The sequence below is a fragment of the Thunnus albacares genome, chromosome 6 (genome assembly GCF_914725855.1).
Source record: "Thunnus albacares chromosome 6, fThuAlb1.1, whole genome shotgun sequence".
Taxonomy (NCBI): domain Eukaryota; kingdom Metazoa; phylum Chordata; class Actinopteri; order Scombriformes; family Scombridae; genus Thunnus; species Thunnus albacares.
Genome location: NC_058111.1, coordinates 6,932,618 through 6,956,792, shown reverse-complemented (window position 1 = coordinate 6,956,792; position 24,175 = coordinate 6,932,618). Strand labels below are relative to the sequence as shown.

General features: G+C 40.0%; 1 protein-coding gene across 1 annotated transcript in view; it reads left to right on the top strand.

The window, feature by feature from the left end:
• Positions 1–1,182: 1,182 nt before the first annotated feature.
• The window catches only part of tyw1 (tRNA-yW synthesizing protein 1 homolog (S. cerevisiae)), a gene marked incomplete in the record, with an annotated part of 58,309 nt that continues 35,316 nt past the window's right edge, over positions 1,183–24,175 (top strand). The window contains 11 exon segments of the mRNA XM_044354136.1: positions 1,183–1,345; positions 1,647–1,774; positions 1,984–2,115; positions 2,465–2,566; positions 3,532–3,726; positions 3,937–4,215; positions 6,626–6,745; positions 13,916–14,048; positions 17,519–17,571; positions 17,668–17,786; positions 19,458–19,567. Coding sequence (XP_044210071.1) covers positions 1,255–1,345; positions 1,647–1,774; positions 1,984–2,115; positions 2,465–2,566; positions 3,532–3,726; positions 3,937–4,215; positions 6,626–6,745; positions 13,916–14,048; positions 17,519–17,571; positions 17,668–17,786; positions 19,458–19,567 — 1,462 coding nt within the window.

The window sequence follows — 24,175 nt, the reverse complement described above, 5'->3', positions numbered from 1 at the left end:
AATCTGAGAGGTCGTGAGATGATTAATGGGAGAGGAAAGAAGAAAAAACAAAGTTCAGATACACAAATCTGTTTTCAGTTTTTGGACATTTGATCATTTGAACATTTATTGAAATGAAACCATGTGAGAAGTTTAGAGGGAAAAATCATTATTTGGTGGAGCTGTTAACAACTCATGGACATCTGAATCAGAATCAGCTTTATTGGCCAAGTATGTAAAGTAGTTCAAACTACAGACAGTACCAAAATAAATTCAATGATGCATCATTTGATTTACATTTATCACAGACTGGAGACACAGAATATTTATGTAACATGGCCTCAAGTAATGTAGTAAACTAATTATTTGAGCTCCACAATATTTCAGTAGGAAATTGTTCTTTTTACTCAACTACGTTTATCTGACAGCTATAATTAGTTACTTTTCATGTTCTGACTTTACATACAACAACATACATTATAAGCTAAGCTTTTAAAATACTATGCATTTTATATATTAAACCAGAGATCACCATTTCCTATCATCCATTTTGTTTGGACGACACGTATTTTTTAATGTCTTTTTTTTTTTTTTTTAACAAAATTTACATTTATTGCGCTCGAAATTAAATCTTATTCTCCAAAACCAAAGTTATGTCATTATCCATCTTAAAAATCAATCTCTGTTATGACTTTTTCTTAACTAGAGGAGGAAAACATCCATTTGTAATGCCGATTTTAACAATCTATTACCATTTAACATCCAATAAATCACTCAAGTAGGGCTGATTCAATATAATTTTTGCAACACACCCATAAATTACAATCTAACATTTACGTAGTAATTCATTGTAAGGGTATTTCTCATTCAGAATCTTTAAATCTTTAAGGGGTGATAAGGCAAACACAGGATATGGTTCGTATTTTAATATATTGTTGACAGCAATCACAGATCTGATGACGAGGCCTTATTCATGACAAATAAATTCACACTCTGTGAACGTCAGGGAAGACACAAATGTCATAGTCATACTTCCGGTGTCAAGTCAGTTATGTTTATGTTTCCCAAAATCACGAATTACATCAGTGACTGTGTAAATATTTCTGTATTGAATGAGGCAGACGAAACAAGCCGAACAATCTATATATTTCATCGCAATACTACCGCTTTGAAAGTAAAGTGGTCTCATTTGTTCACATCACTACTAACTACACTTCCCAGCATGCTTCTCGGCTAAACAACATGGTTCCACACAGACACTGAAGATTTACAAACATGTATTCCAACATATATTTCGCAATGATGCACAGTTTCGTCGTAATTATCTTTATTTTCGTGAGTCATGCGTCTGCAGTGGATACTAAAGGTGAGTTTATTTAACAATTTAACCGAACCGGAGACGAACTTAAAGCTATGTTTCAGCGAACGTTGGAAACATAACTAGCTTGTAAGTTATTGTTAGCCAGACACCCGCCTTTTATTTATTTACGGCAGGTGACCTTAAAAGGGGGATTTTAACCTGTTGACTTGTTGCTTTAAGGTTAACCATTGTCTGTCAAAGTGCATTGCCGCGTTGCATTTATAACTGAAACGTAGCCATGATAAAGCTAAACTGTATTATTCACATATCCTGTTTGACGTCCCAGTTTGATCTTTTCTCCCTGCAGTCTCACAGACTCCCCACAGTCCCAGTCAGAGCTATTTCATGTCGATATGGCACAACAGGCTGTACTTGTATTCAGCTGCTGCGCTTGTGTTTGGGGTCTGGTTCTCCCTGAAGATGGCACTGAAGAAGGTGAATTTTCACTTGCTTATCAGCTGTGTGTTATCTGAGACTTATCTATTGCCCTATAAACCTTTCTAAAAGTCCTTATTTTTGTAAAAATGCTGTTGGTTTGTGTTTCATGTTTCCAAAACATTTAAGATCTTTGTCCTTTTTATGAACAGAAAGCTTCATCTGCAGCACCACTTGTCATGTTATTGTCTTCCTCTGTATGCTTTTAGCAAAGCCTCTCCAGGGACGTCGGCTCCTGGGTCTACAAAGCCGTGAAGAAGAACGACTGCTCCGGCAGAGACCCTGTGGTTCACGTGTCAAGGGTTAAAATCTTCTATGGCTCACAGACGGGAACAGCAAAAGTACAGATATTGTTCACTGAAAGCTTAAACATCCTCATTAACCCATGATGTTAAAATATAGACACAATGGTGTGAAATCTAAGGACACAAACATCTTTCAGTTTAAAACATTGTTCTGTGTAATGTCACCACTGCATGAACATACAGTTGAATCAATACACTCTTTATAAAATGTCAACAAACTCACTACAGGACCTAGTCAACTATAAGCTTGTGCAAACTACTCAACATTTCTTACATAATAAAAAGCAAAATTGAATTCATGCTTAATTACTCTGATTATTCTTGGTAATTAATGTAACATTCAGAGATGTCTGATAAGCTAACCGGGACTCTTTTTGTCGTGCAGAGTTTTGCAAAAGATCTATCAGAGGAGGTGAAGACTTTGGGCATACCAGCTGAGGTGATTGACATGAAAGACTACGATCCAGATGATCAGCTCGCTGATGAGGTAACAAAGTCCAAATAAGAGGATGCTTTCAAACATGTGGATCTCATATCGAGGATAATCAGTTGAGTCCTCACATAAGAACCTAAACCGCTGCCAACTTCAGGGCTGCTGCTTTGTACTTGACCCTTCTTTTTGACATTATATAAAGTAAATGAATAAATTTTGTATCAATTAACTGATGCAGCTCTGTTAAGAGGATAATAACGCTGTATTTTCCAGGTAGTTGCTCAGGGGTGTTAATTAAATGTCTGAAATGAAACTTCAAGCACATAATATTTAGCTAGGAGGCACTTTCAGGCGAGGTGTAATTAGAACAAAATTAATCAAAGTAAAATGAATCAGAACTGTTTTTTTTTTTTTTTTTAATTATAAGCTTGACAACAAACAATACAATAAGCCCCGAGTTCTGTTATGTTCCAGCTCAGCCTTTCCTTCATTTCTCACAGATATGATTCTTCAGACGGCTGGCGCGGAGGAAAAAAATGTATTACACAAATCCTGTTCAGCTGAAGAAAGATGGATTATTTTTATCAGTGTTGCCTTTTCATTTTGTGGACACCCTGTAGTGCATTGAGAGATGAATAGGAGATTGCTTGGCTGGTACACAGCAGGAGCAATTTATTCAATAGGATAGCGATACAGTTTTTCAGTGATGGAAAATGTCCTCAAGAGAAATGAGAGCAGGCACCAGTTGCTCCACAGAAGCAGCTGATCCTCAGTACATTGAGTCTCACTGACCAGCCATCAGTCATCTTGAGTGATGGCTGACTATGTGACAAGGTGGCCGCCTCACTCTGGCAGTTTCCTGTTACAGGGCCGAGGAGACGTGTGTCCCACTTTTACATTTTATCTAGATCAATTTTCTCTGATGTCCTTTGCGTGGAATTTTAGTGTTGTATGTTTGTTGAAAAGCACTACCGCTGTGTTTGAGTGTCTTATTTTTTTGTGTTCATCTTTCCATGCAGTGCACCAACAAGTCGGTCTGTGTGTTTCTTGTGGCCTCCTACACTGATGGACAACCAACAGAGAACGCTGAGTGGTTCTGCAAGTGGCTGGAGGAGGCGTCCACTGACTTCAGATATGGGAAGACCTACCTGAAAGGCCTCAGATATGCGGTGTTCGGTCTCGGCGACTCTGTCTACGTCGGCCACTACAACACGGTGAGACTATTAGACTATTAATACTGCTTTGTCGTATGCTCAACTATCATTTAATCAAAGAATAGTCAAAGCTACAAGTTTGACAACTGGAGTGGGAAACGTAATCCAGGTCCAAACTCTACTTTCCATGCTGCGATCGATCAGCATTGCGCAACTAAACCTTATTTGTTTAAACTTTATTTAAACCACTTTTCTTTTCCCTCTCTCCAGGTTGGTAAAAACGTGGACAAGTGGCTGTGGATGCTGAGCGGCATGCGTATCATGACCAGGGGAGAAGGCGACTGCAACGTGGTGAAGAGCCGTAACGGCAGCGTCCAGGCAGACTTCCTGGCCTGGAAGGTCAAGTTCTTGAACCGCTTACAGGCCCTGTCCAAAGGCGAGAAGAAGAGCTGCAGTGGGAACTGTAAGACTGGAGGCTCCTGTAAGAACAAGAAGAAAGACGGACAGGAGGAGGAAGAGAAGGCAGCTCTGCAGAATAACAGCTCTGAGGTAAAGCAGAGTCGATCTCACTATGATGTATTGTATGAAACACTGTGAACACTCTTAATTTTGTTAAGTTGGCCTCGTTATTTACAAGCATTCGTCCTGCTTCGAGCAAAAAAAACTGAATCTCTACCCGCTTCTGGATCAGTGTTTTATCCGATGATGATTATTTCATGATGGAGGACTATTGATCTGGTGTTTTCCTATCACACATCATGTCTCAGTGATGGATTCGGCATCGCTGACCTAATTCAGCTTAGACACAGTGTTCTGACTAACCTGATGAGGACACACACGTGAATACGAGGATGATGGTGTGTTTTCTGTCCGTGTTACTTTGGTGATGGACAAAGAACTGTAAAAGTCTTCTCCTGGTTTCCTCTTAAGGTTGTAATTAGGGCCACAACTAACGATTATCGTCATTATTGATGAATCTGCTTATTATTTTCTTGATTAATCATTTTGTCTACAAAATGCCAGAAAAATGACAATGATAATTTTCCACAGTCGAAAGAGTTTTGTCCGACCAACAGTTCAAAACCCAAAGATATATTTACTATCATGTGCAACAAAAAAAGCATCAAATCCTCACATTTAAGAAGATGAAACCAGCAAATGTTTGGCATTTTTATTTAAAAAATTACTAAAATAATTATTCGATTATAAGAATAGTTGCAGATTAATTTTCTAGTGATCAACTGATCAGTTTATTGACCTTTTGTTACAGCTGTTATTATTTGTAAGTAAGTAAAACTTTATTTATATAGCACCTTTTTTAACACAGCTTACAAAGTGCTTTACAGTGACATCGGGACACAAAAACCATGAAAGACACTTTCAAGAACACATACAGACATCTCACACATACGAACACAGCAAGCACACAGTCATCACCCAGAGCACACACTTGAATTTATGAAATGTTATTAGAAAGCCATTCTAAAAAAGTAGGTTTTCAGGTGTTTTTTGAAACCGTCAACAGATTCAGCTGATCTGATGGAAGTGGGGAGATTGTTCCAACAAAAGTCGCCCTCGGTTTTTAGTTTGGCTCGTGGTACGGCCAACAGGTTTTGGTTGGAAGACCTAAGTGGCGGCATGGTAGCATACGGGCTTAGTAGCTGGGATATATATGCAGGAGCTAAACCGTGTAAGGCCTTATAAGTGATTAAGAGAATCTTGAAATCAATCCTGAACTTCACTGGCAGCCAATGCAGTGAGGCTAAAACAGGAGTGATGTGGGATCTGTGACATTTTAATAAGACAGTATTTTCTATTCAATAAGAAGCCTCTCAGAATGTTTCCATTATATTATAAAGATAATAATAGAAACTCAGTTTGAGTGGTTTCTCATCAGCTCTTCTGAAGGATACAGCACATCTAGTTGTGTGTGTGTGCGCCGTTGGACAGACACCAGGCTTGACGTCCTGACCCAGAAAACAAGTAAGCAGCTAAAGACAATTAGTGAGTACAAGAAAGACGGAGCAAGAGTGCAGCTGATGTCTAATTAGGAGACTGTCCTCTGGCTTATGATGATGTCTTTCAACGTTACAGGGGCACTTTAAATAACAAAGCAGCTCTCGTCACAGCTGTCTGAGGTTGACTAGCCGGGCTAACGGCCTTCACGTCGCCATCCGACAACGTGATTAAAAGCAGACGGAGACTCTGAATGTCTCAGAAAGAGGAGTGTTGCTCTCACTTTATCATGTCCTCATTTAGCAGCACTGAAACTTAGAAACAGTAACTCATGCATTCACTTCAACCTCAATAAACTTCAGCTGATTCAAAATCTTTTAATGTATTTTATCATAATATTTTATCAACTATTTGCTTTGTGGCTTGTTTTTTATATAAATAAGGCTATTATTAGCATTAATGTATGTACACACGCACGCATTAACAGCTTTCATACTCGTCACGGCACACAGATGACCAGTTGTCATGGTAGCGGGCACCTCAGAGCCAACTCTAGCTGAGACTTCTTCCCCTCTATCCGCAACACTCGGTGCACTCAGCAGAGGTGACATTCAACCGGAACTGAGAGTAGCTGAGAACTGTGGCGGCGGGGAGGGGACCGTCGTCGTGGTGATTTATCTACCTGTCGTACCGCTTGTGTATTTTATCCTGCTGCCGCACATGTGTGTTAGAAGCTTCAGCACGGGGGCCAGTCATTGTGATAAATCCTCAGAAACACCATTAACATGCGTGTTGTTCGTATTTAATCAGGCGGCCCGAGAGATGTAGAATAAATGCGTTCCATATGGGCTCCCCCTCTTAATCATAGACAAGTTGTTAATTGGTTATAGGTTGGAACATATGTGAATCTCTTTACTTGAGAGGATCGTTTTCCCACTCAGTCATCTGTCCCCACTCCTCTCTCTCTGCAGTCAGAGTCTCACTTCTCTTCTTCTTGTTTCAGGAGGATCTGATGGAGTCCAGCAGTGATGATGAGGAAGATGAAAAAGATGAAAAAAAATCCGGTGCAGTGGTTGACATGGAGGATCTGGGCAACATCATGAACAGCGTCAAAAAAGCAAAGGTCAGACTCTGTCCACTAGTGCAATGACACGACCTTTAGCGATGTAGCTGCATCTTTTTCAAACACTAGCTGAGTCACAGGTAGGTACTTAGGTACTTCATTCCACCTTTTCCCTACCACAATCCCACAGAAAGAATTAAAATAACATGTATCAATATGTGTTAGATATACAGTATCTAACAGGCTGCTTTACAACATTACAGTTAAACAGTTGTTGAATCGTTTTAAATAGGAGTCTCATATCAAGCAGATCTATTCTCAGCGTTTCCTTGTTATGGTCTATAAGCGGGCATCGTCATGGCATTAAGCTTCCACCATCCCCGTGGTCCAATCTAACCGCTCAGAATAAAGAGAAAAGTGGTGTCACTGAAGGAGAAGTGGCAGATGGGTTGATAGACACCAGACCCCGGCAGGCGAGAAGCAGAGGCTTGCGTAATAGCGGAGGACGCCCACTTCACAGACTTGTGAGGAACGAGTGACTCAAGAAAAGCAGCAGAAAAATATGAGGGAAGGAAGAGACATTATCAGTCCCCCCCCCCCTTTTTTTATAGGCCGTTGTGTAAGGTTCTGGGCAAAGAAGTGAGCTGTGAGAGGAAATGGCAGGAAAAGAAATGTAGGTATCCAACCCGGTGATGTAGCTGCGCTTTTGAGTGGCAGTTTATTGGAGAAAGGTCATCTTGTAGAGTGAAAAGCTGTCTACTAGTTGTATTTTGCATCGGGAAAGGTAGAAAGTGAGCACAAACAAATCAAAGAAAACATCCACAGGTGAGAAAAAGGCTCCCAGCCTTCACAGAACAGTGTTGATTGATTTGATTGACATCAAGTAGCTCAGTCAGAGCCTCAGATCCACCCAGTCATCATAAAAGATGCCCAATTTTTTATTTTAGATGTCTAAAGAGATTTTTCCGTCTATTTTATATTTGAGGTATATATCTATATTTATGTATATACTGTATATAGACCCTCCCTGTTATTTTCTATGGTCAAAAATGAGTCCTTAGGCATTTCTATGGTCTTTTGCTTTATTTGTATAACTGGGTGAACTCAAAACCACAGTTACAATAACTAAAAATTATCTCCACCAGGTTTTATTAGATAACATTACATTCGATGTAAATGGGTGTTCACAAGGCTTTTATCACACAGCTATAACAGAGCTCACTAATTTGAAAAGGAATAATTATTTGCTTGTAAATGTAAATGTCTGTCACTGCATCTCAAGTCTGTCAATCTCAATGATAGGTCTATACTGGTTGATGAAGAGGAGGGGACCAAACCTTACACTGGGGAAAACACAATAACAAAATGGTTCAAATAGTATTTATTAAGTCTATTTATTTGTCACTGATGAATATAACAGAAACAACGCTCATACAATCATATTTCATGTGACTGCACCTAAAACTTGACTTCAATCTAAGGTAGACTTTACACTCCAGCTTTTGACCCCACATTAAACTTTTCAGGAGGATGTTCTGCCTCAAAGGGACAATTGAGTGAATGTATTCGGTTGTGTCGGGGACAGATGTGAAATAGTTTTTATGTGTTTTTCAGTAGCTCAAGGGAAGACAGAACATTTCATTTAACCGCAGCTGATGGGAGCCTTTGTTCTCATGAATGTATAATGCTTCATGATAAAGTTTATGTTTGGCGCCGACAGTGCTGGATTTGCAGGAGAAGGGGCGACATGTTAAACAGACGGAGAACACGACTCTTAATGACAGATTGTTCTAGATTTGTCTTTTGTCTTGTGACGTTAATATTACATTGTAATGCGTCTAAGCTCTGTGACGTTTGGCCCCTTTTGTAATCCCTACTTGAATGTGTTTATATATCACGTTGGGGAGCGTTGAAAAGACATCAGCTGATGATTGAGGAGCCTGGTGCGCCACAGTGGAAGGAGCCAGACTTTAATTTTTGTATTATTACATTTTTATTATTCTTTTCCCTCAGGATATTCCCATATATATATGAATAAATACAGTATTTGCTTGTGAAACACAAACATGGACATTAATTTCTATTTCACTCGCTGCAAATATATAATTTAACTTGTAACAGTTAAGTATAATATAATATAATCATCTCACTTGGATGTCAGTATGACAATGTTGCTGTGTGTCTGTGGTGTCAAATTTGTGTTGTTTTGGCATAATTTGATCACACAGAGCAGGCAGTGTGAGATGTAATTAGTTTGTACATAAAACACTCGCTATCGCCAAGAGACAACTTGTATTTAGCCGAGCTGCAAACTAAGTGTTAACAAGGAAATTCCCCTGACTGCAATATGTTTGTTAGCTAATTTACAGTGTAGAGTCAGCTGAGGTGCAGAAAGTTTAACGACCGCTCTGTGTTGTGGAATTGTAGGATTTTTCAACATTTATCTCACGTCAAAAAAAAAAAAGTACTCTCAGTGTCGCAGTCTTTGAAAAGGGAGCTGGAGATAAATCATGTTCCCAGATTGTTTTTTTTTTAATCTCTCATCATAACTGCAGGTGGAAACTCAGTTCGGCTGTGTTTGACCACTAGGTGATGGCAAAGACTCTCAGTTGCAGGCAGCTGAATGCACCACCACCACCACCACCACCACAGTTGAACCAGTATTCAGTCTCTGGCAGAGCCGCAACCAGTGACATTTAACACCAGACTGTCATTTCACTTCACTAAAGCTATTTGGACAGATCAGACGGACGGACACTTCACAGATTCTTTCACACTCTGCAGCCTGTTTACAACCATATTTAGGCCAATCCTAATTGACTGCCTGAGTCTGTATTCAGGATATCCTCTCTGGGATTCTTTTAGTTGTATACTCCATATAACATCAAACAAATCCAGAGCAACTATTTGTATTAACTAACCTTAATAAACTAATTATATTCGTCATCATGGTGTAGATTACCAGCTTTCACTGTACTTGTACTGTTGGTAAGATGAGATACAGTAAATTTACATGTTTTCATAGTTTCCTACTGATGATGTTAATGATAGATCACATGTCTTTACTCAAAACGTTATCTTTCCATCCACTTGTAATAATTTGTATCATATCTTGAGGCTCTCTTTCCTTACTGGTTAGTCTTTATCCAGTCTTTGATCATGGCTGAACAGATCTTAAAACATATTCTTGCAAAATTCAGCCTAAAAAGGAATGATTTCAGGAGATTTATATGGCAGTCAATCCATTTTTAACTGGGCTGTGCAGAGATTCGGGGGTTGTTTACACTCACTAATGAGTTTCATTGGTTGTGACATTTCATGCTTTCAACCCATTACACTAAAACAAACATCTATCTGTAGTGGATTTTTATCTCACGTCGACTGAAATATAGCGTCGGTAGCCGTCTACTTTCTGCTCAAATCATCTCTCACTTGGATAAGAAAGTTACCCCATCTGATCCGAAATGCTTTTTGGCCGTCACGCCTGTCGGTCGACGGAGGCCAACAACACATAAAAATGTAGAGGACTGTTGAGCTAAATATGGCACAGATGGATTTTGTCCGTATTGATGTCAGTGATGCTTGTAGCCCGGCCAGAGTGAAGATGATTGGATTACTGCTGAACTAAATGATGTGAGTACACATTTCCCACAACAGTTTTTTTTTTTTTTTCAAATGTACCCGATGGTAGACTGGCAGGCAGGCTGTGATCGGCTGCCAGACTGTAGAGCTCATATTGTCCAACCTCAGTCTATATCAGTCTTTGGCTAGTATTCCTGATTGTATCCTCAAATGCTCATTGTGTTGGTATCTAAACGTTATGGACTATAGCCAGATAAGATTTAATGTGGAGCGGATAATTAACCTGAGTGGTCACACGGCTTTCTTTGATGTTTTCAGCTCAGTGTCTGGAGGGAGGAAGATGCTACGAGGACTAAAAAGGCTGTTGCATACTGTTTTTTTTGGAGTCTGTGATGTGTTCACGCTTGAAAAATTGACTTAATAGTAAAAAACTACACTCAAATAATATGAAAAGTATAGTCACTATGCATGATTTTTGAGTATGCTGTTGATCTTCTCACAATTGTGGATGATGGTGAAATTATTCTGTTAAATTTAATTGGCATTTAAAGTTGTAGTTTGTTTGCCTTTACACACACATATTGCATCACTTCCTGTCCCACTATTAAGACTACCGTATGCAATTAGTATGTAGCATAAAATGGCTATAAACAGCTATAAAGTTTGATGTTTTGATGCAGTAACGTGTGTGTGTGTGTGCTTGTTTATAATTGCAGTTTTCTTTCTTTCTTTCTACACGATTCCTCTCATCGGTGCTTCTCTCTCCCACATATGCCTTTTGTGTTTATCCCTCGAATCACCTGCTTGCTCTGTGTGTTTTTTTTTTTCGCTGCACTGTCTGTCTGTCTGCCTGCATCAGCACCATGTTGCGCCATCGGTTCCAGAGCACAACATGTTGCTGTGAGATGTCCCAGTTACGTTAGTCCAGACAGGCCCGGGCATGACCGGAACGTCTGAGAGCTCTCAAGCGAGAGTGAAAGCTGAGCGGTGGGGACAAGAGACCGGGGGCCAGATGAATTGCCAGGGCTGCACGCAAAACACCGCAGGGACAGATTGTTGCACTGTTGGCTACATGTTATGTATGCTTGTCAGAATTTTGTACCTTACGGATGCAGTAAGTGAGACTGGACGTTTTATACTGGCTGAGAGTTGAACACCAGTGTTGTCCTCAGCCGTTCTGAGCTTTAAATTGCTTGGTTTTTTTTACCTGAGGTACAAAGTTTTTGCTGCCAGTTTAATCTGGTGAACTTATAGGACCAGTTTGTAGGATTTAATGGTATATAGCTGTGAGGTGGCAGATTGCAACCAACTGAATACCCCTCCCCTTCCAGGCGTGCAGGAGAAGCTACAATAGCAGTCATGAAAAACACGAAAGGCCCTCTTCAGAGCAGGTGTTTGGTTTGGCCATTCTGGGCTGCTGTAGAAACATGGTGGTGCAACATAGCGGGCTCCATGTAATTATTATGATGTCATAGTCCGGTCTCTTCAAGGTGATGTGCTGTCTCCTTTTTTACAAAGTTTGTGGGATGTCAAAAGTAGGTTACAGTTTAGTGTCCTCATTGTGTGTTTTTCAGTTTATTACATCATCTTTTTTGATAAAATGGACCAGTAGTGTGTCTAAGTTGAGCGTTATTTCATTTTTGCTGTGCATTTGCTCCAAGTACTTAGTTGTTTTTGTGATATTTCACTAGAAACAGATGCGGTTCTGAGACGTCTATTCTCAGCACAACGTCTTGGACCCAGTTTTCTACCAAAATGGCACCAATAGTTTGAATGAACCTCCCACGTGTTTGCACCTCTCCCTCCCGCCTGTGCACCATGTGCTCCGTGGTTGGACGACAAAATACCACACAGACAGACAGACAGACAGACAAAGCAAATTTCAAAGTCAAGAAATGCCAAAACAGTCAGAGGGCCTGTTTGCACCACCACAAAAATAAGACCATAAGTCAGGTGGCGATCAAACTGAAGCTGAAGACCTCATTGTTGTCAAAGCCTTTATAAAGACTCAGCAGCAAATGTCACAAGCATTTAGAGCTGTTTGACCAGTGAACGAGGACAGCGCCTTACAGCAAGCTGCACAGGAACCAGGAGCATCTCAGTCCCTCAGGAATGCACACATGCATACAACTTATGCTGACAGAATATCTGCTGCTGTGCTGAGAAGTTGACATAAAGATCCCTATAGACAAGCAGAAGCGGTGGCAGCAGTACAGTAATTGGATGGAGGTGTTACTAAACATGGCTAATCTCAAAGGCGACTTGTCCATCATGCCTTGTGATTGCAGGAATCAATCTTTATATCTGTAAACAGCATATCTCTAAAATATGTAGATTTACATACAAACACTGCAGCACTAATCCTGGCCTGAAGGCTGCAGTAGCTTTGCTATCATAAAAGACAGCTGTTGTGGTAAAAAGTCCAACAGTCCTGTTGTGCCATAAACCCTCTGTTGCGTATTACTGCCCCCCCCCCCGCCCCCCTGCAGGGCCTTTACTGTCCAGACAGGTCGATGCCCCCCTTACTCAAAACCATCGTGTCATGTAGTGGTTAATGGTTATGTCACACACAAAGTCATTCGAGGATGACAGAATCACAACCCTTGATCTTCCGTCCCGTCGAACATCAAACACTTTTTAGAGGAGCTCTTTGGAATTTCTCGCTTTTTAACTTTAAAATGGTGAACATCAAAATCATGTTGCAAGCAGGTTCTGAACATTCAAACAGTCTTGTTAAGGTTTCCTACTGTTGAAGACTGGTGGGAAATAAAAAAAAACACAACATACAGTTCAGTTTCTGTCTGAATACTTTGCCTCCACACCCCCCCTCCCCCTCCTCCTCCTCCTCCTCTTGCATTGGACTATTTTTATGTTCCTCTCACCTTCTCTGTTGCTTGTTGTTATAACATTTCAACAGCTTTGATCCTGCATCCTGCTGCAGTTTACCTGATATCAGCATTTCGGGACTTTTAAGTGTATTGCAGAGTCTGGTGTGATTAACGGGCAGGTTTCAGTGCAGCATCCTAACACGTTTCTCTGTTACGTAACATGAAGACTCTTGAATCATTGTTACAAACCTTGATGGTTCTCTTGATAGTTACCTCAGTGTATTATTGCAGTGTGGAACTTCATACTCGTACCGTCTTCGTGTTTGTATGCAGTGAGAGAACGCTGACTCACAATTTGACTCTTAAATGTGTTTCTTACGCTTGACGACGTAGGAGAAAGACAGTAACTATCGATGCGTGTCAGTGAAGTAATGTTCAGAACTGGTGTAATTTCTCATCTTCAGTTTCAAGCCCTGCAAGCTTTACTCTGTCTATTTGTATTCTGCTCTCGTTAAATGTACTTTAAAAGTCTTTAGGTGGCGTCCTCATGAAGTGAGATCAGTTTTCTGTCTTTTTAAAATATCGGCATCCAGTTTGCTTCTGATTGTGTTGAAAAAATAGTCTTTATTTTCGACTGAGATGCTGTATTTTAGTACATTTTTCAGTTATTTTTTTCCCCCCTCAGCATAAAATGTATAACATTATAGTCTATTATTTTATAGATGTTACAGTTTCCAGCCACGACACAACAGCAGACCCTGATTCCTCACAGAAACCGTCGCAGTTATAAGCAATAACTGACTTTTTGTGTCTGCTACAGAGCAAAGAAGAGGGCCAAGCAGACGGCCAGATGGTGAAGCTATCCAAGCTGAACGGCGTGAAGAAGACTGAAGATGAAGGGGAACGAAGAGAGATGATCACTCCTTCTCTTAGAGAAGCGCTGACTAAGCAAGGTGAGGGGAAAAGGGGATTGGATTTCGGTGAAAAAAGAAACTTACAGATTAGAGAGTTAACACAAACTTCAACAATATAGAAACAAACCTCAGTTTGACCTGTGATGACTCTGCTTCAGGCAGTGGTAGAATTTTATGAATATTTGGCTCACTTGTATAAAACTATACAGCTATTTCCAATAGAACATCTGCTTGGTGTCACTGGTGACTCTGTATAATATATTCATATTATCTAGCTGCATTGATTTGCAATAAAAAAATCACATTATAGACCTAACCACCAGCTGCTTATCAGCATATCCTTAACCTTGCCGTTTCCACAAGGGCAGCAAAGTTGTATTTCACTTTTAAAAACATGAATCATGAATCATGCAGCAGTAAATCTACCAAACATACACAAGTTGCCAGTGGAGAAATCAATTTAGACTTTTTTTTTGCAGAAAAGTATTAACCCAATGATCAAAGTCGCTGACAGGAGGTGTCCATGTTCTCAAACTCAATTTACTTCACCGAAAAAGGTTTTTTTGTAATTTGTCATCTTTAATCAGCCGCTGAAATCGCATCCTGTGTTCCAGCATTTTTCTTTTTGACGCACTGACAGAGAAATTGTCTAGTTAAAGCTGCTCAGAGATGCTACACAAAAACATGCAGCATGGAGACGGGGAATGGCACTTAATGATGCAGTGAAGTCCGGTTACTCCTCCTGTCCTCAGGGAGTGTTACTCCTCTCTCCTCCCACAAAACTACTCCTAGCTGGTGTCAACATGGCAGTAATTAATTCAGCATCCAGACCATGTGGTTCAACTTAATAATTACATTGAAATGAATTGAAATTATCCTTCATGTTCATTTTATTCTTCTACTCCAAATGTAAGACGGTGAGCTACTTCTTGTGAGGTTTGCTCGTACGAGCGTTCCAAGTCGAATTCACTAAACTCTCTTAACTGCTCAAACTTGTCGAAAATCGCTCGTTTTAGCCTGATTAATACGACTTGTTCAGTGCCACTAAATCGCTCCGTTTGTATGCAAGAACATAATACATTTAGCATTCACTCTTGCTTAAAGTCAAATCTGAAGGTTTAGCTCAATATTAATGATATTGCACCTTGTGTTTTGGTAAATGAAGCAGCTTGTAGTATATTAATATATTCTACGTGTAGGTATTGTTGACAGTTTACTATTTCTTTTCTGTTCAGTTCATTCACTACTACTGCACCGGCCAGTCATTTGCAGCCAATAACCCCCCCACTGTTAGCTTACACAATACTCTATAAATAGTTACTCTGCAAGCAAGACTTCACTTCGTTTGACCAAATGTTGACCTATTTCATAGTGTTTATGTTGGCAACAGTCAGTCCCGGTGGACAGTTTGTTTAGTTTGGAATAAAAGAAGGAAGGATGAAAGATTTGGCATCGTTTTAATGATATTTAGTCTTGGAAGGCCTGTGTTTCCTTTAGAGACTTTTTTTTTTTTTTTTCTGGCGTAACATGGATGCAAAAGTCACACGTCTATTTGAAACTCTTGTGTAATGTAATGTAAGAAAGTTTTAACATTTTAAGTTTTAATGCTGCACATTTGAGAAAATGAGTCGTCAACAAGGCTCAAGAGACTAGAACTTTGAAATATGACCTGTTGAAAATAGTAAAAGAGATGTTTTACATAAGAACTGGCACATCTGCTGTATTAACATCACATATTTGTTGTTGCATTGTAGTCTGCAACACGATGTCTACAACAGTACTTTGTTGACTGTACAGCTCTCAGACTTTGTGTAATACTGGTTCAAGACAAATCATATCTTTAGCATAGTTGCTGAGTTTTCAGTGACGTCACAAGCTGTCACAAGAGACTAGTGTAGTAAACATTTGACAGATGTTATTTAGGTAGAGGTGCAGTTAAAAAGGTGTCGTCCAGTGTCTTTTAATGAAGCACATCCGTCTTGGAAAGCTAGTACCTATGAGACCCTGAGAGAAGGATCTGCAGACCTCACCGAACAGATTAAGCTGAAGTCTTTCTTTAAATACATCCTCTACCTGCGTGTTTAATTTCCCTGAGACTGCTCAGAGTGTAGGACAGAGTATCACAACTCAAAGTAAAAAAAAAAAAAAATACTTAAGTCCATAATTGGCCCACTAGAGAGAGCACCACAGATTTTGTGCTATACTGATTAAAAGCCTTATGGGTAAGGACTCGTTTCTATACATGCATTTCCATTAATACCTCTGCATGCGCTCATAAACTCTGCGTTCAGGTTTCATTGTTGTTGTTGTCATTTTCAAAGTACCGTTCTTATTCTTAGCACATATTGTCCTTTTTTGGCAGGTGCCATTTCTCACAGATAATGGCATCCGTGAGAACGTGGTGGCCTAAAGGTTAGAGTAGCGAGTTTGTGACCGGCAGGATAAATCTGGGTGGGGGAAAGTGAAGAAGAAGAAGAAGCACTCGCCCCACCCCCTCCCCTTATTACCACCACTGAGGTGCCCTTTAGCAACTGCTTCACTGGAGCAGTCGAGGTCAAAGGCCTCAAGAGAGAAAAAAAAAAAAAAAGGAATTGAATTCTCTATGTGTGCTTTTGTTTTTGTGCATTTGTAGGTAGAGTGATTTTTCTACATCAGAAGAACATCCTTGATCGATGGCGAGCTGTTTCATTTAGATGGCAAATCAATAATGAGTAGTTTCACCGTTCAGCCTTTCCTATAAATATACTCATAAACAACCTTGATGAATAACATTCGTGTTTGACTCATGTAGCATCAAACCTGAGATGTGGATGCAATGAGAACCGACACACACCAAGACACAAGTTTCCTGCTGTATTTTAATTAGATATGTCAGCTACAAAACACATATAAGGTCCCGAAATTCAATTTTACCATCAAAAATCTACTGTAATCTAGTGTATGGCTGAACTAAAAAGTCTCTTTAAATGTCGGGACTTTAAAAGTGAGGTCTTCTTGATTACCCTAGAAGCAATCCAGATGTCATGTTCTGCTATTTCTTAAGCAGATTAAGTGATGAAGATTAAAATATTCTCTTTGATAGGCAGACATCACAGAGGAGCATGTGTAAAAAAAAAACAGAGAAGCCTGTGGGGACTCACCCAGATGTGGTCAGTGGTAATACAAGAGGACAGAGAGGCAGACTTGTGAAGAAAAGTGAATTTGGAGCACTTTATCCTCCTTTTGTGCAGAAAGTAAATTTGACTCACTATCCCCGCCTTCACTCTACTGTTCCAGCCGTCCCTGAGCAGCCACTCGTCTCTTTATCGGGGCTGTTCGGTAGCCTTTAGCAAAAGACCGTGAACGAATATGACTTTATGAATGTTGAGCATGACTTTATTGACGTACCACTCAAATAAAATGTACCACTGTGTATTAAGTATCTGCTGAGTTTGGCCCCTTTGTGTTCGCTGATTGAGAGCCTTGTTTTTCTCTCCCCTCACATTTTGTTCTTTTCTGTTTCTGCGCAGGCTACAAACTAATTGGAAGTCACTCAGGAGTAAAGCTTTGTCGATGGACCAAGGTACTGAAATGAACTCAACAGAGCATTTTTTGGTTTTTTTTTTTGGAGAAACTGAATGCATGCACCACATTAAAGGTGTTCGTTTGTGTTGGTTAGTCTATGTTACGAGGGAGAGGAGGCTGTTACAAGCACACCTTCTATGGTATTGAGTCCCACCGGTGCATGGAGACAACCCCCAGCCTCGCCTGTGCTAACAAGTGTGTCTTCTGCTGGAGGTATGTAACTGTAGTATAAAGTCCACATCTTAAGTAACTTCCTAGAAGACTTGTTTGTTGTTTTTTTTTGGTCCTGCTCCGTCACAGAGGCTAGCTGTCAAGGCCCTCAGGTGACCGAGCTATTTTGCAAACAATGGCCAGTTGTCCATTGTCTGCAAATGATCACCTGCTGGGATTCAGACAGAAAACAGCCCTGCGTTAAAAACATTTTAAAACGAGCTCGGGCTGCATTTGTGTTCTACAAGATTCCTTTGCTTGTAGAGACAGTTGATAGAGAGGACAACATGAGGCAAAGCCACTTTTACTGCAAACCCGCTCTCCCCTGAAATTGCCAGTTCTCTATAAATAAATTAAACATGGTGATTGCATGGCATCGTGTCTTATTTTCCAGTAATGGAACAAGGGGAAATAACATTATAATTACCTGGATGTGACGCCGGCTCTGTTAGTTTGTGGGTAGACCCCCTGTCACCCCTGAATGTAAACACAGTTATTGCAGGGGAAATATAATTAAAGCATGAAAAGGCCTGATTATGCACAATATACATGCATCTTGCTCTGCGGTGAACAGGTGAAATCTGATGTTGATCTATAAATCAAAACCTGAAATCTGGCTCTTCCTCCTCCAATATTTTGGTATTTATTTACTTCTGCTGCTTTCCTGTACTGATTTAATTAACTTTTTAAATAATGCAAAGTGTACAGCTGTCACATTAATTAGTTGGAGCTTTAATTAGTTGTTTAAAATGATATTTCAACAGTCTTATGGCTAATTAAACCATAGTAGAATCTACCACAAGTAGGCAGGGACCCTCTTTTCATAGCATTTAGGGATTATCGCCCGCACGCTTGTCTAAACCCAAATTGTTTACCTCGTTAGTCAAGACCACTCCATGTAATTGAGCAATGATCTCCAGCCGTGGCAAACAAACTAATAATTTTCATGTGGAAGACTAATGGCCGGCGAGGCCCAGAGGTGGACACTGATTCATCGTGACGACCGGCGAGAGACGAGGTCTTTCGCTCTCCCTCAATTTTCCATTTGAAAAGGCGACCGTGTTGAGCGCTGAAAGGTCGCTGTCAGAATCCGCTGCGGCGAACTGCTTCACTGTCACCGCAGATATGCTAGTCTCTCTTAAGGCGGCGATACGGGATGACAGGAAGTAAGCAATTTTCAGGGCTTCAGATTTATTGTTGCAGCCGCCCTCACCGTCCACCTCTCTATATGCAACAGGTGGAATTAGATTTGATGGGCAAGGACAGTATGTGGAGCGTGAGCGTGTGCATATGCATGAGAAAAGACCAGCCTGAAATCTGTGATGCCTCGGGATTTTGTTGTTGCACCTAGACGTCACACAGAGACAACCAGAAGGAGGTGAAATCCTTTAAAATAGGATGCATCGTTTACTTTTTTTTTATATAACAGTGAGGTAAACTTCTTCAGTCTTAGTATTTGTCACCTTGTTAGAAAGATGCTCCTCTAAATCTAGTGAAATATGTTTTTATGTGTGTTAAATGACTCCAGTCTAATTGCCTAAATGTGATGCTGGGTGTCAAGTTCACACTTCAGGTTTAGTGCTTCAACAACAAACGAATGAATGAAATGAACTGAATGGTTACAGTATGTCTTCTGTTCCCCTTCTCTGTTTATGTGTGTGCCCCCACTACAAGACATCACACCAACCCTGTGGGCACAGAGTGGCGCTGGAAGATGGACCCCGCTGAGAAAATCCTGCAGGACGCCCTGGAGAAGCATCAGAACATGATTCGACAGTTTAGAGGTCGGTGACATATGCGAACATGTCTCGTTACATATCTGTTTCTCTAGTAGTCTGTCTCACTATCTGCACATCATAAAGTTTAGTCCTTATAGATAATAATCACTGACACAATAGCACACACAACGCAGCAATATATTTCTCCCTGCTTTCCTCAATTCACTCCTTGTGACCTCTTGTAACTCTTTGTGTAATGACGCACGCTGAAGATCAAAATGCTGATGTTTCGTCTGCTTTCATCACACCCCTTCTGTGCTACTTCAATCACTTCTCAAAACACACATCGTTTAATTCCCATGTCTGGCACCTCCACTGTGTCTTCACTGTCAAAACTTCATGCTCTTTATTTTCAAGCTTTTTTTTTTTTTTTTTTACACATAAAGTTCCACAGAATACTAATTGTATCGGAATCACAGTGTTGTAATGGTTTCTAATGGGAGAATTAGCCCTTTAATCACATTTTTTCGGGCTCCGTTTGTACTACTTCGTACTAAAACTGCTGGCATTGGGGACTTATTTTCTCTGGCTGCTACCATCATTGGCTGAGGACGGCTGATTGGGTGCCCAAAGCTCAGCCAAAACAAAAATTTTAGCGATCACTAGATGAGTATTCCCCAAAGCAGATTTGTCTATAAGAGGGTTTTGAGAAATGTTGTCAAAACACGGTGGTGACACATTTTTATCAGAATTTCATTAAAGCAAAACAAGTGCTGATTACGGAAAATTGGTTTGATTCCACTTGGTTTTAAAGGTTTTAAACACTGGTTTGAAATCAGTACTTGTGCAGTGTAGTACTTGTTACGGTAATCGTTTTCATTCTTCTTAAAGAAAAATCAGTAAGCAGTAATTACCAGTAAGTCATTTACTCTATCAGTAAGTAATCTACTCTATGAAATCTCAAAAACTTCCTGGAGTCTGAGGTAATGTCTTCAAATTGCTTGTTTTGTCTGACTTTAAGTCCAAAATACAAAAATATTGAACTTGATAATGATATAAAGCAGAGAAGGCAAAGAATCATCAAAGGTTTCATTATTGCCTGATGAATAACTTAAATGATTGATCGATTGATTATCAAAATACTTTGCTGATCAACTAATTTACTAATTATTTCAGTGTTGAATGGTTTGCTTTTCTCGTTAGCGTTGCATTATGTTGTTGTTTTGTTTTGACCTGCACAAATGGTCACTGATGTTTTATCACCATATTTTCAGAGACAGAATTAACAACCACATAACACACACACACACACACACACACACACACACACACACACACACACACACACACACACAGCATAAATAGATCTCTCCTTCTCAACAGTGCTTTATTTTTCAACTGCTTTCACTTGAAAGTCTTCTATGTTGCAGCAAATCAGCTCTTTCATTTCCCCCGGTCCAAACTGCATCCTGGTTTGCTGCAAAGATAACTCTTGGATTTGTGACAAGACTGTGACTGAGCAGCCATTGAGACTTAAAACTAATTTGGCCTGCAGACTCCTGTCAGTCCAGATACACTCACACACACTCACACACACACATACACACATACACCCAAAACCCATTCCCATCAAGCCCAAACTCAGTTTGCCAAACTTCCTTCTTTCCTCTTCATCTCATTGTTGATTTATTTTCTGTTTGTGTTCAGTACCAACACTTTTCTTTGAGATCCATCGCCACTGGCACCGTTGGCCTACTTTGAAAGTTTCATCCACGGTACCAACTGTTCAATTTAACAAACAAAATGTACGTTGACATCAAAGCTTGCTTAGTCGATATGCATGACTGCTCCTCCGGCCAAAGTAATCTGAAGAACCGGCTCGATCCTGTGACCTTGAAGTCAGAAGTCTTCCTCTCTAACCTCAAACCTGCTGCTGATCCCATTATGAAACAGTGAAGCCATTGTACTCAGGAAATGATATAGATGCCAAATGCTAAAAGCTTCAGAGACATATCTTCTTCAAAGGGCTACTTAATGGATAATATCTTTCTCAGAGCAGTCATTGGTGATATATTACAACGCATGTCATTATAGAAAATGTAATTTTTATGATGCGATCGTAGTGGAATAACGGCGCACGTAATATTATGTTGACAATAAGCTGCTTCTTCTATCATTTACAGTAATAAAAAAACAAAACATTTGTTACAAAATGAGATTACAGTTATGAGGTTTTGTGTAGAAAATAAGAGAAAGCACATTTTCAGATGCTTTCACTAAGCATATTCTTATTAGAAATATACTTGAACATCGTCTTAGCCAAAGTCTTTATTGTCATTATCATCTGTAATTTTCTTCCCAGTTGTAAAATCACATCAGACAGCCTTCAACTCCATTTACCGTTGACAGTGACACGTTTTACAGTGTCTAGTGCGATGATCTTCTCGCTAAAATGACTCATCAAATAGCAGTTTTAAATGTCATGCAACAGTTTATAAGGAGACGTTATTAGTCACTTCACCATACTGTAGAGAGCGTATTATATGAGACTGTCATTAAACTGGGGGGGGGGAATGCAGTTTAAAGCCACGCTCCTCTCCTCGTAAAGACTATAGTGTGATATTGACGACCGAAATAGGAATAAACATCTGCTTCCTGCTACCTGAGGCTCAGAGGCCACTAGTGAGTTTTGGGCTGCAAAGAGGAGCGTTGTGTGAGTGTGTGATACTCTCGTCTGTTGATTATTAATGTGAAAGACTCCGTGAAATGATATTCTGTGATAGCATATTACTCTAGTGAATTGAAAACTGTAGAAACAGGATGTTTGTGGTGGGACATAATAACGCGGTGAGGGATCATTTTAAACTATAAACACTGGTTAAGAGTTTGACTGTTTTCCAGGAAGTGAAACTGTTTATTTCATTGGGTCATGACGAGCAGGTGAAACAGGCCAAATATGGTTTTAGGTGCTTGGATGCACCTTTTGTAGAAGCTCTTGAGTTCTCAGCCAGTGTTTTGTTTGTTAGATCATGCATTTTGCAGTTATCGGTACACAGGATAAATACAGTAAGTGCTCTTTTGTTGGCGCTTAGCTCTAACTGTCCTGCATGAGTGTGAGCTCTGGACATTATGGAGAATTCACATGAACATGAGCCTGGTTTATGTTGCTGTGCATTACATTCACATATCAAGAATTAAATATTTTGTTCTGTGATTCTCTTAACTACAACAACACTCCAGTCATGCATACTGTACTTTCACACCGCACGAGTACACACCAAATGCTTCCACCTGAAGAGCTCAGTGTGTTTCTTTAATCACACATCATCGAATGAAACCGAGGAGACGATAAAACTCATGAATAATTACTTCTTTACTATCTTTGAGTCTTGGTGCTGAAGCAAATATAATGCAGGTTAAGTCCAGAGGACATTAAAGGTCTTTTGATAATAGTTTTCTTCCCTTCAATCAGTTCTGCGGCTTCTAATTCAGTCACCATCGTTACGCTGTGCTCATAATAGAGCCGGACTCTCTCGCTTATAGATTTGAGTTTTATCTGAGCGATCCACTTCAAAAAAATAGAGTCCTTCTAAAGAACCTCAAGGGGACTAACTATGTGAGAATATAATGGAATTTCACATCGCTAATACTAGAATATATATACATTTAATGAGGTTTCACACACTCGTCTTACACACTCTTGCGCTATCCTCCTCAGCCGGCTGTTATGAACAGAGTTAAGTGAGATTTCTCGCGGGGGGACACTTTGCTGTTTTGATGTCTCTGCAGCTGTTGTGAGATGCAATTTGTCCTTGAGGTAGCACAGTAAGTTACTTTCTGTGATTCAACTATAGAAAATGTTACAAACTTATGAAGCATATACTGTAAAGGCAACGGTCCAAAGTTTAGAATTACTGCATGGCATCTGCTGTAGCTACAGTAATATAACATTAAATGACAGTCTATGAAACTTTTTTCTTAACCTCTCACAGGTTGTTTATTCCCTGTATCCATTAAATTCTTACCACCACGTCAAACAGCATTTAATACATAATACTGTCAGGCTTAAATGATGCTGCTGCATTTATGCATGGATGTATAAAGAGAAATGGATACAGCGTTGGAGGCGGGGTCCCGTTCATTCCCTTGAAAGTTGCTCAGTGGTGCATGAAGCCAAAGCGCTGCTGTAAAGAAATTACCTGGATAATTGCATACTGCACACCAGAGACTTCCGGTTTAGCCCTCCGGCTAACTTGAAGGTGGTTAGAATAATTTAATTGTGCAGCTTTTTTAAACTTTCCAAATGTTATCGGACCGAATGGATCATATTCTGTAAATGAAACGAGTCATTTCATGGGGGTTGTGATGCTTAAATAAATGTATCCACTGTTTTACAGCAGCTCCTTTTCTTATGATTGTGTGTTTGGGCCGCTGTTGGACCTGAAAGCTGTAATTCCAAGTTTTTGGCCACTATGTTAAATTGGCTTCAAAGCCTGGCGATCTTCATTAAGGCTTGTATTTATGTCCCTTTACTTGCAACCCCCTCCTGAAATCCCAAAAGCAGACTTCATAAAATCACAGATATCTCTGGCTGCTCTTCTTCTGTTTGATGTTCCAGCCGGTTTCGTTCATTACTGTAATTTTTGCTCGTCCTTGGTAACTAATAAAAGTCTA